The 16,321-nt window shown below is 39.0% G+C and overlaps 1 protein-coding gene across 3 annotated transcripts in view; it reads left to right on the plus strand.

Annotated features, from left to right (window-relative positions):
- Positions 1–16,321, plus strand: part of ulk4 (unc-51 like kinase 4) — a 99,205-nt gene that overhangs the window by 71,427 nt on the left and 11,457 nt on the right. For all 3 annotated transcript variants that reach the window (XM_085365168.1, XM_085365167.1, XM_085365169.1), the window contains 3 exons: positions 6,578–6,744; positions 8,572–8,673; positions 11,386–11,580. In XM_085365168.1, coding sequence (XP_085221294.1) covers positions 6,578–6,744; positions 8,572–8,673; positions 11,386–11,580 — 464 coding nt within the window. The remainder of the gene's footprint in view (positions 1–6,577; positions 6,745–8,571; positions 8,674–11,385; positions 11,581–16,321) is intronic.

Consider the following 16,321-nt stretch of genomic DNA (forward strand, 5'->3'; position numbering starts at 1 on the left):
TGTGTGTGTGTGTGTGTGTGTGTGTGTGTGTGTGTGTGTGTGTGTGTGTGTGTGTGTGTGTGTTAGGAGGCAGTGAAATAGACAGTGAAGAAGAGAAAAATAGGGAGGTGGTTTTTTTGTGCCTGTGTAACTGTATTTGTGCTTCTGCTTCTGTGTATCTGTGAGAAGAGGGTGTGTGTGCAGCAGTGAATGCAGGAAAACCTCATATTTGTGTGCGTAAGAGAGAGAGAGTTGGGGAGATGAGGTTTATAATTGGGCAGATTTGCCTCAGACTGAGATAATACCCCCTGGGGAATGAAGACAGAGGAAGCAAAGAGGGAGAGAAACAGAGATAGAGAGGAAGAACAGAACAACGGAGGAAAAAAAAAAGATGGCACAAAAGCATGAAAGAGAAAAGGGATGGAAAATGATGGAGGCAGAAAAGCAAAATAGGAGGTAAAAAGGGTAGCATGAAGGTGAGAGAGGGAAGCATGGGACACACAGAGAGCGAGAATGTGTTGAATCTGGGTTGGAGACAGCAAGGGATAACACGCTAGAGGAGAAAATTGGAGGTTAAGATGAGTGACAGTTTGATAGCAGAAGAGATTTTGGGATGCAAGAGGGAAGAATAACTTGATGCCTTAGTGTGAGATTTCTAAACAGAGTAAATATTTTAGGTGATAATGGATGATCGGCTTTAATTTGAAAACATGCAGCAGACTAAGGAAGAAAGTTTAGTCTCTAATCTGATCATACACGGATATAAAGCCTAGGGCTTCTCTGCCGAGAATAAATTTGAGACCAATTTTGCAGGCACACTGGCATGCAGGCTGTTATTTAATAAGGAAATGGTCACATCTAGAGCATGTCAAGCTCAGAAATTCAGCCCAACAGTTCAGAAATGTTTGCACCCTGAGTGAACCTTGAGTTTGGTCCTGGGCCGAGTGTTAGTTAAAGTGTGCTTATCCTTTTAATTAATTAAAGAGCTTCTCAGGGGCTCTGTTTGTCTTCAGAGTTCTTGACAGTCACTGTGGTGCCTCTCAAGGTTAAATCCATCACACTTCATTTTTCATTATTTCTCTTGACCCTTGTAAGAAACTGAGATATTTCAGAAAACCTCTTCTGCAACGATGTTATCTAGTTTCTTTCAATTTGCATTTATAAATTCCCGTTTCAAATTGGTTTCAGCATAATTTCCCAAATGCATTCTCTAATAGTTCACACTGTGTCCATATGTGTCCAGTCAAAAATAATGCCCCCCAAGCATAATTTATACCATAAAAATCTGTCTTTGTTAATTAAGGGTGCAGTATTTCATTGTTTCATTGTCTTTGCATAAAGTTACATGTCTTCAGAGTCTCTACAGACCCAGAAAAATAGAAAAGATTACCATGCATGTCTCTACAGATCAGAAAGAATGAAAAACAACCGTTTGGGTAGGTAGCCACCTTAAATAATAATAATAAAACAATAAAATCAGATAATCTGGCTGGGTGGAAAAAATGGCTTGAGAAGCATGGGTTTTTCTGTTTATGCTATAAATTTAGACAACAGACTTGGTAGCTAACTGGCATAAATAACACATCATTAACTATATGTTGGTTCCCTAAAGTCAGTTTACATTAACATTAGGGGTACTCAGGCAGAAAAGGCATATCGGGCAGGTTATATTTGAAACTTTGACATGGAAGATTTGGAAGCATAAACATTGTGTGGTCCAAAGGTCTGTTATCATAGGAAATATCACATAGAGTTATGGTACACAGAATTAAAGTCAGCTAAAATAATATTTATTAATTATATGTACATCTTTCTTTCTTTTTTCTTCTTTTTTTTTGAGTAATATTCACCTGGACTTAAACTAAAAAAGTTACATTTACACATTTTTGACATTTTTAATTTTAATTGTTAGAATTCAGAGCAAGTTCCTGGCCCCACTTCTCTACATGCCCATCTCGATGTACTGTATAAGGCGCACTAAGTGAAAACAAAAACAGTGAAACAAAACAGTCAGATAAGTCAAATTTTACTCAACTCATTCTTCTTGCTTCCTCCACTTCCGTACCAGTGATTCATTAACGTTGAATTTTCTCGCAGCTGCTCTATTCTCTTGTTGTTGCAGTATATTAATGACTAACCTCGTATTGTGGATGGATTATCTTAGTTGTTCTCCTGACTGAAGTTTACAGAATCCTGCCATGCGATTGCATTTGTCCCCAACCATCGGGAACCTTCACATTAACTTTTATCAAGTGGAAGAAATTAGCATTCATCCTGCAGCTTCACTGTGTTTGTTATGCTAACATAGCTGTGTCGCTAGCAATCAGGTAGCACATCATTATATACCAGCTAGTCCAACTTCAGTAACCCTACAAAAGTCACATAGTATATCATATTTCGGTGGAAACTAGCGAGCTAACTTCCTGCTAACTTCTAACTCCATTAAATGTATTACATTCTGTTTTCATGGATGCCTGGATATTAAACTTAATTGTTACACCTCATAAAGCAGCAACACTGATCATTTTATTAAAGATGAAAGAATTTAGACAGTTTTTAACTCTCAGTGATGCTGCAGTTTTTTGGACCTGAAGTGGGCGGAGTTTTGGACCTAGATTACTCCACAAGGCTCCTGACTACGGTAGCCATAATGCTCCGACAATCCATCAACCGGTCCGGCTTCGTAGCTTACCAAAGACGTACTAAAACATTTTTTGACAGATTTCTGAGTGCCATGTACCACATAAAATCGGTTTGAGGCCAGTAAGGACAACCAGAATTCATACATAACACACACCGGATTATAAGGCGCACTGTCAATTTTTGTGAAAATTAAAGGATTTTAAGTGCGCCTTTTAGTGCCGAAAATACGATAGATGTTTGTGTGGTATACTATACTATTATACACCACATTCTATAAGCAGAAAAACATTGTCTTATAGTTAGGTCCATATATATATATTTGGACACGTTTTGTTTTTCTACCTGTTTACAGAAACATATTTATAGTTATATAATGACCTTAACAGAAGTTATATAAGTGGACATAATGTGTAGACCAGGGCTGCCCAATCCCAGTCCTCGAGAGCTACTATCCTGCAGCTTTTAGATGCATCCCTACTCCAACACAGCTGAATCAAATGTTTGATTACCTCTTCAGCATGCCATCGTGTTTGGCAAAGGCCTGATAACAAGCCATTCATTTGATTCGGGTGTGTGGGAACAAGGATGCATCTAAAAGCTGCAGGACGGTAGCTCTCGAGGACCGGGATTGGGCACCCCTGGTGTAGACTCTGAGCTTTCATTTGAGGCTGTCTTCATTTAAATTTGAGGAAGGGTTTAGAAGTTTCAGCCGCCCATTTTTTAAAAGGACCACAAGTAATTGGCCATGAAATGGCTTTGACTCAAAGGCAATTTCATGGGCAGGTGTGGGCAATTCCTTCATTATGTCATTACCAATTAAGCAGATAAAAGAAGTTGATTTGAGGTGTGGTGCTTGCATTTTGGAAGATTTTGCTGTGAACAGACAATATGTGGTTGAAACAAGGATCACTTGTTTCACCTGCATGGAAAGCAGGTGAAACAAGTGATCCTTACGCTGCAGAAACAGAAGAAAACCACCATTATCCGTGGTGAAGAGAGCCCTTCACAACAGCCAACCAGGTGAACAACACTTTCCAGGAGGCAGGCATATCAATATCCAGGTCTATAATAAAGAGAAGACTGCATGAAAGTAAATACAGAGGGTTCATTGCAAGATGCAAGCCACTCATAAGCCTAAAGAATAGAAAGGGTATACTGCAATTTGCAAAAAAAAAAAAAATCAAAAAAAGGCAGCACAGGTCTGGAAAAACATCCTTTGGACCGATGAAACCAAGAACAACCTCTTCCAGAATGAAAAGGAGGAAACCCAGCAGCTGGTGATGTCCATGAGTTCAAGACTTCAGGCTGTCATTGGGTTTTCAAACAAGTATTAGAAATGATTGATTTTACTAATGGTTTTACTAGTGAAAGATTTTATTTTCAGTTCTTTGTCCAATTACTTTTGAGCCCCTAAAAAGAATGGATTGTGTTAAAGTTGCCTCTGCACGAAGACTGTAGGTGCTACCATTACTTTTTTTCTCAGTTTAATTTTAATGTGAATTTTGACACAAGAACATAACTTTATAACAAAGAACAGATGTGTTGCTTGGAAGAGCCAGCTGTAGGACTCAGGATGACTGAGGATAAGGGCTGAACAGATGGAGTGAAGGGCAGGTGATGGTGGAAGCATGGTTGGTTGGATGGACAAGAAGCAGCTAGCCATAGCAGAAGCAGTGTTAAGTAGGAGTGAAGGTTTGTCTTTAAGGGTTAGGGTTAAATATGCAAACTATTGCATCCCATATGTTTTTCTTAACACCTTCTCTTGACCTTGACGTAAAATGTCATAAGGCCCCCAGGAAAGAAGAGGAATCTATGAAACCATAACCATTTGTAAACACTTAGGCTTTATAAATATGCATCAATGGCAGATGCGGCTCATTAGACTTGTACAATGTGGAGAAAGTTTTGGACCATTCCTCCTACAAAACTGTTTTAGTTTATCCATATTTCTAGGATGTTTTCAATGAACAGCTCTTTCCTCATCATGCCATAACATCTCACTTTTTAAGGTCAGCACTCTGACTTGGCCATCCCAAAACATGAATTTTCATTCTCTTTCATCCATTCTGTTGTTTATTTACTAGTGTGATTTGGGTCAGTGTCTTCTTGTATCACCCAGGCTCTCCTAAACTTCAGGTCATGAACTGCTGCCCTGAATTGTGCTTTTAAAAGTTCAAGATACAATTTTGAATTAATCAGTCCCTCCATCAGGCCCCGAGGCCAAACATAGCTATGTGGATTTTTGCCAGAAAGTTCCAATTTTGTCTCATCTGTCCATGAAATATTTGTCCCACAAGCAAACCGGAAATGTGCTGCTTTATTTATTTATTGTTGGACAGCTTTTGTGACCTTCCATTAACACCATTCCTAGTCAGTGTTTTTCATTGACACACAACACAAAGATTTAGCAAGGTGTAAAGCTTTCTGCGGGTGTTTTACTGTCAGTCAGTAGTTGCGGTATTGGTGTGATATTTATAGATTGTCCATTTACTCAGTTTGTAGACAGCTTGTTTCAGTGCCAGCTGATGCATACCTTTGCATATGCTTTTGTAACTTTTCCACCTTTGTCCACCCTTAAAAAGCTTCTGTTAAAGTCATTTTAGTGTAATTAAGGAATAATTTCTGTCTTTTTTAAAAAGAGCACACTTGGTGAGTAGTAATAATCAGCAAGTATCAGCAGCATAATACACAAAAACTATCTAAGTGGGACTGTGTTGTCAAGTTGCATTAACAGGACAAGTCTTTTTTGATTGAACAGTCAAAAGTAGAGCAGCTTGTCTAATTAATTATGAGATTGTTTGACAGTGTAACAGTACATCTCGCTGACAGCAGGCAAACTTAATGGCTTTCTAGTGTCTGCAGTGTTGCACTTTCACTCTCAAAAATAAACACACGACATCCACAGTCTAAATAAAGATCTGTTGGAAGACGAAAACAAAACTGGGTGTATTTTCCCTAGTGAAGACTATGATTTAATACACATGGTTAAATAACTAAGTTTTTGTGCACAGAAGTAGAAATGAAGGACAAATCTGGGCGTATTGATTGTCTAGGTATTGTTATATTTATGGGCACTGCATGTGTCATGTCTTCACTGTGACTATCCTCTGTGTCACTTTAAATTTAATAGTGATATAACATGGGTTTGCACTTTAGTAGGTGCTATTCATAGCTTTGCAAGAGGTAACAACCTCATGTTGTACATTGGACAGTTATGTAGGGAGAGACTGAGTGAGGTGAGAGAACAGACAAAAACAATAAGAATGAGTTTTTGGATGAGTATGTAGTGAGTTGCCTTGTTGCCTCTGCTGCCCTTATGTACTTTCTCATTAAGGGACTGTAACCCTGCACAGTTCAGTGTCGTATTCAAACAATTTCCTCTGATGTGCAGCTTGGTAATAACAAAATGTTAATTGAATTAAGCTTGCATATAGGCAATCAATCTGCTCTGTAGCTGAATCAGAGCCTGAAGTTACAGATATTTATTGGTATAGTCTAATTTGTTTCCAGCTAGAGAAACATTTTTGGTTCACATGAACTTAAAGATGTTCTTGTGAATGTAATAATGTAATTGTGGTAATGTGCGTGAATTGCCTGAATTGCTTTTTGTTTCTCTTTGTTTAATAAAATGTATCGTGAACACAGGGCCTCAAAAAGACAAACATCTAATATATAGATCATTATAACATATAGAATATATTAACTGATACAATTTGTATTAAACTGGTTAACGATTTTTGGCAGTTAAAGTGACAAAGCCGTCCTTAATTAGGTTCTCTTACATTATTATCCTTATTTTTTATGTTCACGGCTTAATAGGTTAACAATTTATATAGGCTGACAAGTTCCCAGAATGCACTGGGCATATGCAAAGCTCTGCAAAAATACAAGTTACCAAGAAAACTAAGAAATCATAGTTCAGATACAATCTTCTCCACTTTTCTTGAATACACAGGGCTTATTGAGGTGGTGGTTTGCACCCTCTCAGAAGCTGCGCTTGCTCATCTAGATAGAGAGGAGCATGCTGGAAGGAAGGTCGGCCACGTTGTGCTACAAGCTCTGTTGGAACTGCTTCACAACGTCCTTAAGCAAACATCAGTTGTTGTCCGCTCTGCCCTGCAGGTATGAACACTCAGACACACCTGATGAACACAAACTTTACAGCTGACTGATGTCCCTTTGTGATTTCATCATGGTCCTCAAAGATGCACAGAGAGCAAACAAGAACTGCCATGTCTGAAAGATCATCGCTAGTGATGTGAGCTGGTTCTCCACCTACAACCCAGCAGTTTTCAGTTAAAGAGTCACACCGGAAGAGATCCAGTGCGCACACTGCAGAGGTGCAAGTGCAAGAGGAAATAACAGGAGTTTAACTGAAATAGCAGCCAAACTAGAAACTGTGTGAGCATACCAGAGAAGGAGATCATGAAAGGGAGATCATTCAAATTTAAATCAAGTGTGTTTTTTGATATTTTTATGGGCCCATTCCCCTAAAAGAAACTTAAAGAAAACTAAATATTAAGGAATCCAGGCATAATTTCAGTATCACACACTTTCAAAACGCTCAACGGTCCTTGCAAAGACATCCTTAAAGAGCCACAAGCCTTAATTTAGAAAATAATACTAAATTATTGTTATTTGTTAGGTTTTTTTGGCTTCATCTTGTGAAATTGGTCATTTTAGGCTCATGTATGTCCTACAGTGATTCACCACTTTTTGCCAACTTCATCTTTGGTGAGTGCAGATTCACCGACAGAATCACAAAGTGTACTTCCTCAAAATGTTGCCCTTGTATCACGTCCCTGAAGGCATGTGTCTGTGTGTGTTTGAGTGTGTGTGCCCCTTGAAGTATACAGTGAAAGCTAGCAGGTTTAAGCAACTGCAATATTGAAGTTGTGGACTCAGGAGAAAGGGTATGAAGTCCTGAATCCCTGGGACGCGCGCACACACACACACACACACACACACACACACACACACACACACACACACACACACACACACACACACACACACACACAAGCATGCACAGAGGGGCCTGTCTGGCTATGTCCCTGCGGCCTCATTATCACCGCTGGCTTTGTCCTTAGCTTGCCTCACTACATACACATCCACGCGCACACACTCACACTCTCGGATTGGCACACACACATCAGCCCCCATCTCCCCATGGTGTGCACCCCAGCCCAGCACATACATATTAATGCCCGGACAGGGGGTGGGGGGACTAAAGTGAAGGCAGGGTGAAAGACTGGGTGAAAGAGAGGACAGAAAAAAGAGAAGGATGGGTGGAGAGATAGGAGAGACTGAGATGGAAAAGGCAACAAGCAGAATCTGCAGCGGAAATCAATTCTGCGAGAAATGCAAAGCTCATTAAAAAGAAAACTTCAGCCCAAACCAAATTCATTTGGGTAATAAGGTCTGATAAGGAGAAAGGACGTGACTAGACCGTTTTTCTCAAAATATTACTCAGTTGGTCAAGAGGGAGCATGTCAGAGATTATATACAGTACACTACAGAAGGAAAAAATAGGACAAGCGTAGCAGAGACTTTGGGAAAGAGACAAAATATGTGCTGTTATTAGCCCATCACTAATTGGCCTGAAGTTCCACTACAGGCAGGAAGTAAAGTAAAATAAGCCAAAGTAAGTCACAGAGGTGCTAATAATGAGGGGCAAAAGAGATGATGCCTTAAGAATGAGATGCAAAAATAACTTTGTGGCAAAAAAATGTTCAGCTTATGTTATCCTGAGAACTTAAAGAAGGTTTAGAATAACATAATATGTAGAAAAAAAACAATTCCCTGTCTTCATCTATCAGGGTGTCTTTCTGTGTATGTCTCAGTTTGTCAGAATAAGTCTTGGCAGGTCCCTGGATCCATCGTTATTGACTGTCAAATCTCTATAATGTGTGTGTGTGTGTATGTGCGCGTCTTTGCACGTGTGTATAGAGCCAGAGGCTATCTTGTCCAGCAGCAGAGACGGAGGCAGCAGAGAAGCTGCTCCGAGCCAACAGACCCCTGAGCCAACTCAGCACACACCTCATTCACATGGTGAGACCAACACTCACAGATCCTGTGCATGTCTGCGCATGTAAATGTGTTGTATGCATATATATTTTTTATGGTTGTTTCTGTTTGCATGTTTATATACATGTAAATATATGCTGGATACAGTGGCAAATATTGTGTTCTTGTACATAGTGCATTTAAAAAATGTATGTTTTTTAAATGCACTATGTTGTGCAGAGCTGATGCTCAGGTGGATAGGGCACATATCACCTGGGCTAAAGCAGCTTCCTGCTTGTATCCAGGCCAACCAGCCCTGGGTTCCAGTGTTAACACATGTCCATCTCTATTATGCTACCTGAATTAGATAAAAGTGCCAGTAACCAAAACATTAGTGACCTATACAGCTCAAAGTAGGTTATTCTTTAGTTATACACTAGGTCTCCAAATAAATCCATTAAGATCAGCAAAATAATCAGCTGCATCTGCATCTTGACTAAATATTTCTAGAGAAATATCTCACTGCACCACACTGTATGTGTTTCTTTGTTATTGTAGGAGTTAACTGGACAGTTGAAAATGTGTGCATGGACCATCTAATTCCTTCAATTAGAAAAGCTGTGTGCTTCGTGAATATTGTGTGTCTATTTAAAACTGATGATTGTCTACGTTTACTGAAGTAATTGGTTTGCAGTTATTACAGTTATTAATCCCAGGCATGTGCAGTGTCTGCTGGTACTAACACAGAACCTGATGAAGTCTAAAAACAGAAAGATAAGCATTGCAACAGTGTTGGCCTTTTGTTATCTCTGCAGCCAGTCAAACATCCATACCCACTGACACTAAACACAAATAAAATTGTGATTAACGATATGGCGCCTTGCAATGAGATCGCACCAGCTGGAATGCTCATCAACATGTTGATGTTCTTGCCCCTGAGTATTTAGTAGTCATTAGTACATTATTATATGAGTACTCGGTACTTAGGCCAAAAAGAGAGGGTACTATGAGGCAGCACACTTCTGGGAAGTCTACGCCAGAGAGATGAAAGAGGAGGAGACTGTGGGGGATTTAAAAAAAAAAGAAGTCTCCAGGGATGGAAACAGACACTACACTTGACACATCGAGTGTTGTTTGGAAAAGTAGGCTGACCGAGCAGCTGACACACCCCCAGCCTTTGCATATATCTATAGATAGATAGATAGATAGATAGATGGATAGATTGGAATCAAATGTAAAATTGAGAAGTAAAGGTATGAAATTCTCCTTGGACTCTGGCCACATTGTTATTAGTCTCATTGTGTATTCTCCCATTTAGTATCTTTTGGTTGTTGTTGTACTTTCAAACTGACAATGACAGAGGATACAGACAGGATACTTTTTTTTTTAACAATGATTTATTGATTTTTTTGGAACAACACAAACAGCAACAAATCAGCACAACAAATACAAATAAGAAAAAGAGAAGAAAAAAAAAACAAATACAGGTACATGAGGTATAGATGTACATGTCTGGGTCAAAATATGTACAGTGTTTCACATTTGAAGTCAAGGGAAAGAAAAAAGGAAAAAAGTGGGGGAGAGAAAAAAAATACAGACATTAATTATTGTGTTTAAAAACAAAATGTGATCCCCCTTTATGTAATAGCACAGCAAGGTCACGAGGTTGGTGATCAAGCAAAGGCCGCCATATCCTACAGAATGCATCACAATTGCCCTTTATGATGGCACTAAGGCGCTCCATTGGCAGCACCTTGAACATGTCTCTGTACCATTGTGTAACAGTGGGGGGCTGTCTCTGAATCCATTGAAACAGTACACATTGCCTCGCTAAATGTACCTAACAAAAGCATCTGTACAGAAGACAGAGAAAGGCCTTCTATAGATAGACCCAGAACGAACAGCACAGGGTTCAGTGGGATCGTCTGGTGAAAGATTGAGCGAAGCTCTATAGCAATACTTTTCCAAAATCTAGTAATTAAAGGACATTGCCATATGCCATATCCGTATTGCACTTTACACAAAATGGAGAAATCTGAGTGATGAATTTTATTTAGAAACTCTGGCGTACGCTGCAGTCTATGTAAGATTCTGTAATGGCTTTCCTGGAGTCTGTTACAGGAAAACAATTTCTTGGCAGATCTAAAAGTTTTGGACCATGCTTCTGCACTAAGCTGAACTTCGAGGTCGGTTTCCCACCAAACCCTGGCCTTATCAGTGGTTACAAAATTCAAAGACAATAATTTCCCATAACAAAGAGCGATAAATTTCTTTTTTGTGATTATTTCCTCATTAAATTTAAGAAGAAAGCTTTCAATAGGATTCAAAACAGGTTGATTGGCTGGAAATTTAAGGGAATTTACAAAATGCCTTACTTGCAGGAACCCAAAGAAGTGTTTCTGTGGTAAATTATATTTAATTTGAATTTGATTAAAGGCCATAAAACTACCCCTTTCAAACAGATCGCAAATAAATCTTATATTTTTAGAACGCCAATCATCAAATATACTAATGCCAATACCTGGAAGGACAGCTTTATTCCTAATTAGAGGCTGTAGACAGGATACTTTTATGTTTTGTTGACTGCCAATTTTACTTGGATTCAAAAGGTACCTGGGTGCCATTACTGATTCTACAGATTTTAAGATCCAGTACACATAGTAAAAAACTTGATGCAGAACCTGAGTATCCAAAATAGAAACATGTTCTCTTATACTTTAATCTCTGCATGTATTCACTGATTATCTGTCCATGCAGCTGTCTGCTGAGAACCAGGAAATCTGGGAGGAGTCTGTTCATTGTCTGTCACTGCTGGTCCAACTTTACTGTGGAGAGGGTCCTGACTGCCTGTCGCCTTCCTGCTTACGAAGCTTCTCGCATGTGCTGCGCACTCGCATGCACACTGAGACGCCCCGAACACAACGTACAGCTCTTAAAATTATTAAACGACTAGTAAGTAAACATCCACACAGACGGACAATCTGAAAAGCTTAACTGAACACACTGACATTTTCACATACACACGCTCATCAGAGCTCATGAACATTTTTTTGGACGTATATTTTGTGTTCCATTTGTGTTGAACCTTGGTTCTATATTGGTAATTTGAGCGCCCTGCAGATTTAACATATTGGAATTATAGACACATACCTATATGTGTATAAATTATACAAACACAAGAGTCAGTTCAACTGTGCTGCTGTTCTGAAAAAAACGTGTACTTTCACCCAAACGAGACTGACAGAGAGAGCAAGGCAGAGAGGGAAAAAATTTTGGTTTTCTATCTGCCTCTCACTCTGTTCAAGTATCTGTCCAATTTTGTCTCACAGTCAGAATGATTTGTACTACAGACCAAAGCTAGCCTGTAGTACAGTGTACTGCAGTAAAACACATTGAAATTTAGTAAGGCTAAGGCTCCCCAGACAAAACAGAAACATTATTTTAATCTGGTAGCAGTGGGAAGGACTGAGCAGCTGCGGCTGGCATTCAGGATTTAACAAGGCGACAGTTTCTTAACCCTGACAAACAATAGCAACATTTTATGTGTCTAAAACAATTTAATATTAATAGGAACATGCTGTGAATTGAGTGAAAATGTTGGCCCACCTACTGATTCATTTGAATTTAAAACCTTGTTAAAATGTTAACTAAACTGCCAGTAAAATATTGTCTGACTAAGGCAGTTAGTTGTGCAGTAGTTAGATATTTGGTAGACATCTTACATGCTTTGCTAGCAAATGAGTTCACATTGAATGTTTTTGTGTTAAAAGATTTAAGCCCAGTGCCAGCCCTCGTGGCCAAGTAGTTTACGGTTCATGTGACATAGCCGCAACCCGGGTTTGATTACTTTCTCAGTTCAACCTCACCTATTGTCTTCACCCTGCCAGGTGGGTGGACGGTGTGGACACCCAAGTTTGTGAATGCAATAACTTGAGAACGAAGTAATGGAGCACTTTCAGATTGATACCATAAGTGCATCTACTAAAAATCTCTGACAAGTTGGAATCTCAGTGACTTTGAACTCGAGGTCAGGGGTCAGAGGTCAAGTGTTCTGAAAATCTTCTGAATGTGAAACAACGTAGGAGTTTCAAATTGACACCTTAGGTGTATCTACTAGGAGGCTGAGGGCTATCACTGACTGCCATCGTTATTTTTAAACCATGATGTCAGCGTTATTTGGACATTAATTGCGTTGTTCTAGTTGTCGAAACTTAACCATACTTAAGAATAAGTTAAGTGTGTTGATATTGGATTTTTAGTGCGCCCCAGGGCAGCTGTGGCTACAATGTAGCTTGCCATTGCCAGTGTGTGAATGTGTGTGTGAATGGGTGAATGACTGAATGTAGTGTAAAGCGCTTTGGGGTCCTATGGACTAGAAAAGCGCTATACAAATGCAGGCCATTTACCATTTAATCAATCTGGTCTCTGAATGTAACCCACTGAATTTAATTTAATTTACTGAATACATATCTTTTTAGAGATTACTGCTAAAAAAGAGGCAGGGTTGGTGAGTCGGTCCAGTAAAAATGCATTTTAGGAAATCAACATGAAGTTAGAAAAAATAGCTGATTGTTCAGCAGACCCCTATGAATTATGTAAAATGCATTTGTAATGTTTTGGCTTGGCCGCAGGGTCATGAGATTCTGCATGTGGGATACAAGGTCAGCTGTCACCCTGAGATCACATGATCTGACTGAAGGCTGTGCCTGGAAGCTACCGTGTGTGTGTGTGTGTGTGTGTGTGTGTGTGTGTGTGTGTGTGTGTGTGTGTGTGTGTGTGTGAGAGAGAGAGGCAGTGTTTGCGTGTACTCGTATATTTTTGATTCCTCTTACTAATTATTTCTAGCCACCTGAACCACCCACACACACAAACTGTCACACACGAGCTCTTAGACGTATCTCTTCCTCTTTCTGTCTGTCTGTCACACCACATTTGTCCTCATGTGAAAACTCCCTTATTACTCCCCGTGCTAGTCAACAAAGTAACATCTGTGTGTGTCTTCTCTGTCCTGATCACCACCCTGGGCAACAAACACACATCACAGCAGTTACTTTCAACTATGTAGCAAATGAGAATATGTAGCTAGTGGATGAGTCACCAAGCAGCATCCCGCACGGAGTGAGCAGCAGAACTCATTTATTTGCTTAGAAAAAGCCTCTGCGTGCATTTGGTCATTTCACTCATTACAACAGTTAATTTAAAAGATTTCATTTTTAAAGGTTTGGCTCTCTCTCTCTGAGTGCTTGTTCTAGTTCTCCCTCTCTCTTGCTCGCTATCTCTCGCTCGCTCTCGCTCTCTCATTCTCTCTTTATAGAGTGCTTAACAAAATTATTAGACCACCTGTCACAAAAGAAGAAATCTGTGAAAAACCTGATTAAAAATTACTGAGTTAACTGAACTGGATCTGCATTTTTATACCTAATATCGAGCCGGTACATTGGACTTCTCTGAACAGTCAGAAATTAAAGCATGACATTAAACAACTAAAACTAATTTTTCTGTTCAGGTATCCAAGTAAATAATTGTTGTTTGGCATTTTAATCAAAATATAATAATATGATTAATTATTGTTTTTCTAATTTGTAAAACTGTAAATTAAAAACAATTCATATTTATAATATACATATAATTATATTTTAAAATTAGAAATATCATTTTGATTAAAGAGTGTAGACATACTGGTGGATTAACCATTACAAAAACATAAAACATGATACTGGTAATTATCCTTACTGTTCATTTAGAGCAGCTGTAGCATAAACCTTACATTGGGACGTGGTCTAATTAATCTGTTAAGCACTGTATGTATCATAGACAGTTAGTTCAAATGTATCAAAACATATCCATCACCCACAACATGCTTTTATACAGAAGACTCATATTCTCTTTCAAACACACATTTACACCCTCAGACAAGTGTCTGCCCTTCAGAAAAAAGCTTTTTAATTATTTTTCATTGATTTCAGGGCTCTGATAATCTCTATCAAAGATCCTGCTAATAGCTTGGAAACTACAAGGGAGAGGAAATGAAGAATGTATCATGTTGGATTTACTACAATTTTCAACTTGTCTGTCTTTCATATTTGAGTAACAACTTGCAAAGACCTACAGAAAAACAAAATGCTAATTAGATTTAAAACAATACGTTTTTGAAAATAATAGGCATTTATTATCTTTTTTAAAATAATATAATTTCTCAGAGTTATTGGTCTTCCTCTGGCCTCTCAGTTTATCATGTTCAGTCCCTGATATGAAAAATATCTTTAACAAACTCAGTTCACACAAAACCTCTTTTAATCAACTTAACTGTAATTTAACTTTTTCAGCAGCTATAACGTTCACTGATCTGATATTTGGATATTTGCATATGGATATGTAAGCCGTGGTTGACATTGTCCTGTTTTTTCACTTGTGTCCTGAAGCTTTGTCCTCTCTCACCTCCAGAGGCTGAAATGTCTCAGCACACAGTCTCAAAAATGTCAAAGCACATTATGTCCAATTATTGTAACCTTTTACGGTGCTCAAGCCAAAAACATGAACCTTTATTTATCTTTTAGTCCCTGTTTGTTTCCAGCTTAGTTCGACACCCATTAGAATTTCCTTGGAAGCTGATGATTTCATCATGACCTATTTTCAGTGGGAAAACTTTGTGGGATTTCCTTTACCTTTAGGATTGATTTCATCAAGATAATTTCCCCTGTCATCAGTGTCAGAGAATTACTAAGCAGATGGGAAAAGTTTTGTGAGTTATGTTTCAAGCCTTGCTTTTGACTCCAAGATAATTCTCGAGATTTTTTTAGGTTAGAAGCTCTGCATTTTTAGACCTGAGTATTTAAAATAACTGTAAAACAAAAAAATCATTCCTCACTAGACTCTTACTCAAACGCACACACATACAGATCACAGCAGTGTCTATATCTGTGCATGTCTCTCTTTCTTCCTCTGTCTGATCTCAGGTACGTTTTTCCTTGTTTGAACTGACTGTTGAGACAGCCCTGCTATCTTTCTGAAAGGCCACACGTCTGCCTGTCCTCTGCTGTCTGCCTTGAACGCCTCTCAAATCACTTTAAGATCAGTATTATTGAGTTAGGGTTGGTTGGCTAGAGATGGAGACACATGGAGGATAAGGAGGTGGGGGGTGGGGGCATCTGGAAAGCAAGGATGAAGGTTTGGTAAGTAGGTATGTTTACGTGTGGTTTCCATGCACACATAAATAGCCCCTAATCATGATGGGAAATTCAAAACTATGTGTTTGTGAAAACATGAAGTGCAATTCACAGTTTCACTTACAGCTTTTCACTTCAAGCTTCCTCCAGATAAAAAATTCAGTCAATCCCCCCACCTGCTAATGCCTCTCAGAAGAAAGAATTTGTTGGGATCCTTTTTGTTAATATTCAGAAAGACAACTTCCTGTTGAAGAAGTAACTTTACCATGAGAAGTTGAATTTTTTTCTTCTGTTTTTCAAAAGAGAAAAAGAGAAGAAACATAGAAACAGTTGACATTAGAGGGAGTTCCCTCCTGTCTCCATATTCCTGTCAGACTGTCCAGTTTCTAGCATCATGTGCCCCACCGCAGCCCCCTCTTTGTCTCCTCCTAACCCCGTTTCTTAGCAACGAGCATGCTGTGCCGCCACAGAGACACAGGTGATGATGTCACTGGAGATCAGAGAAAACGCATCCAACAAATAGACAG

This window comes from Diplotaxodon limnothrissa, linkage group LG11 (assembly GCF_057381915.1).
Source record: "Diplotaxodon limnothrissa isolate DT_005_m linkage group LG11, D_limnothrissa_male_GT1.1, whole genome shotgun sequence".
NCBI lineage: Eukaryota > Metazoa > Chordata > Actinopteri > Cichliformes > Cichlidae > Diplotaxodon > Diplotaxodon limnothrissa.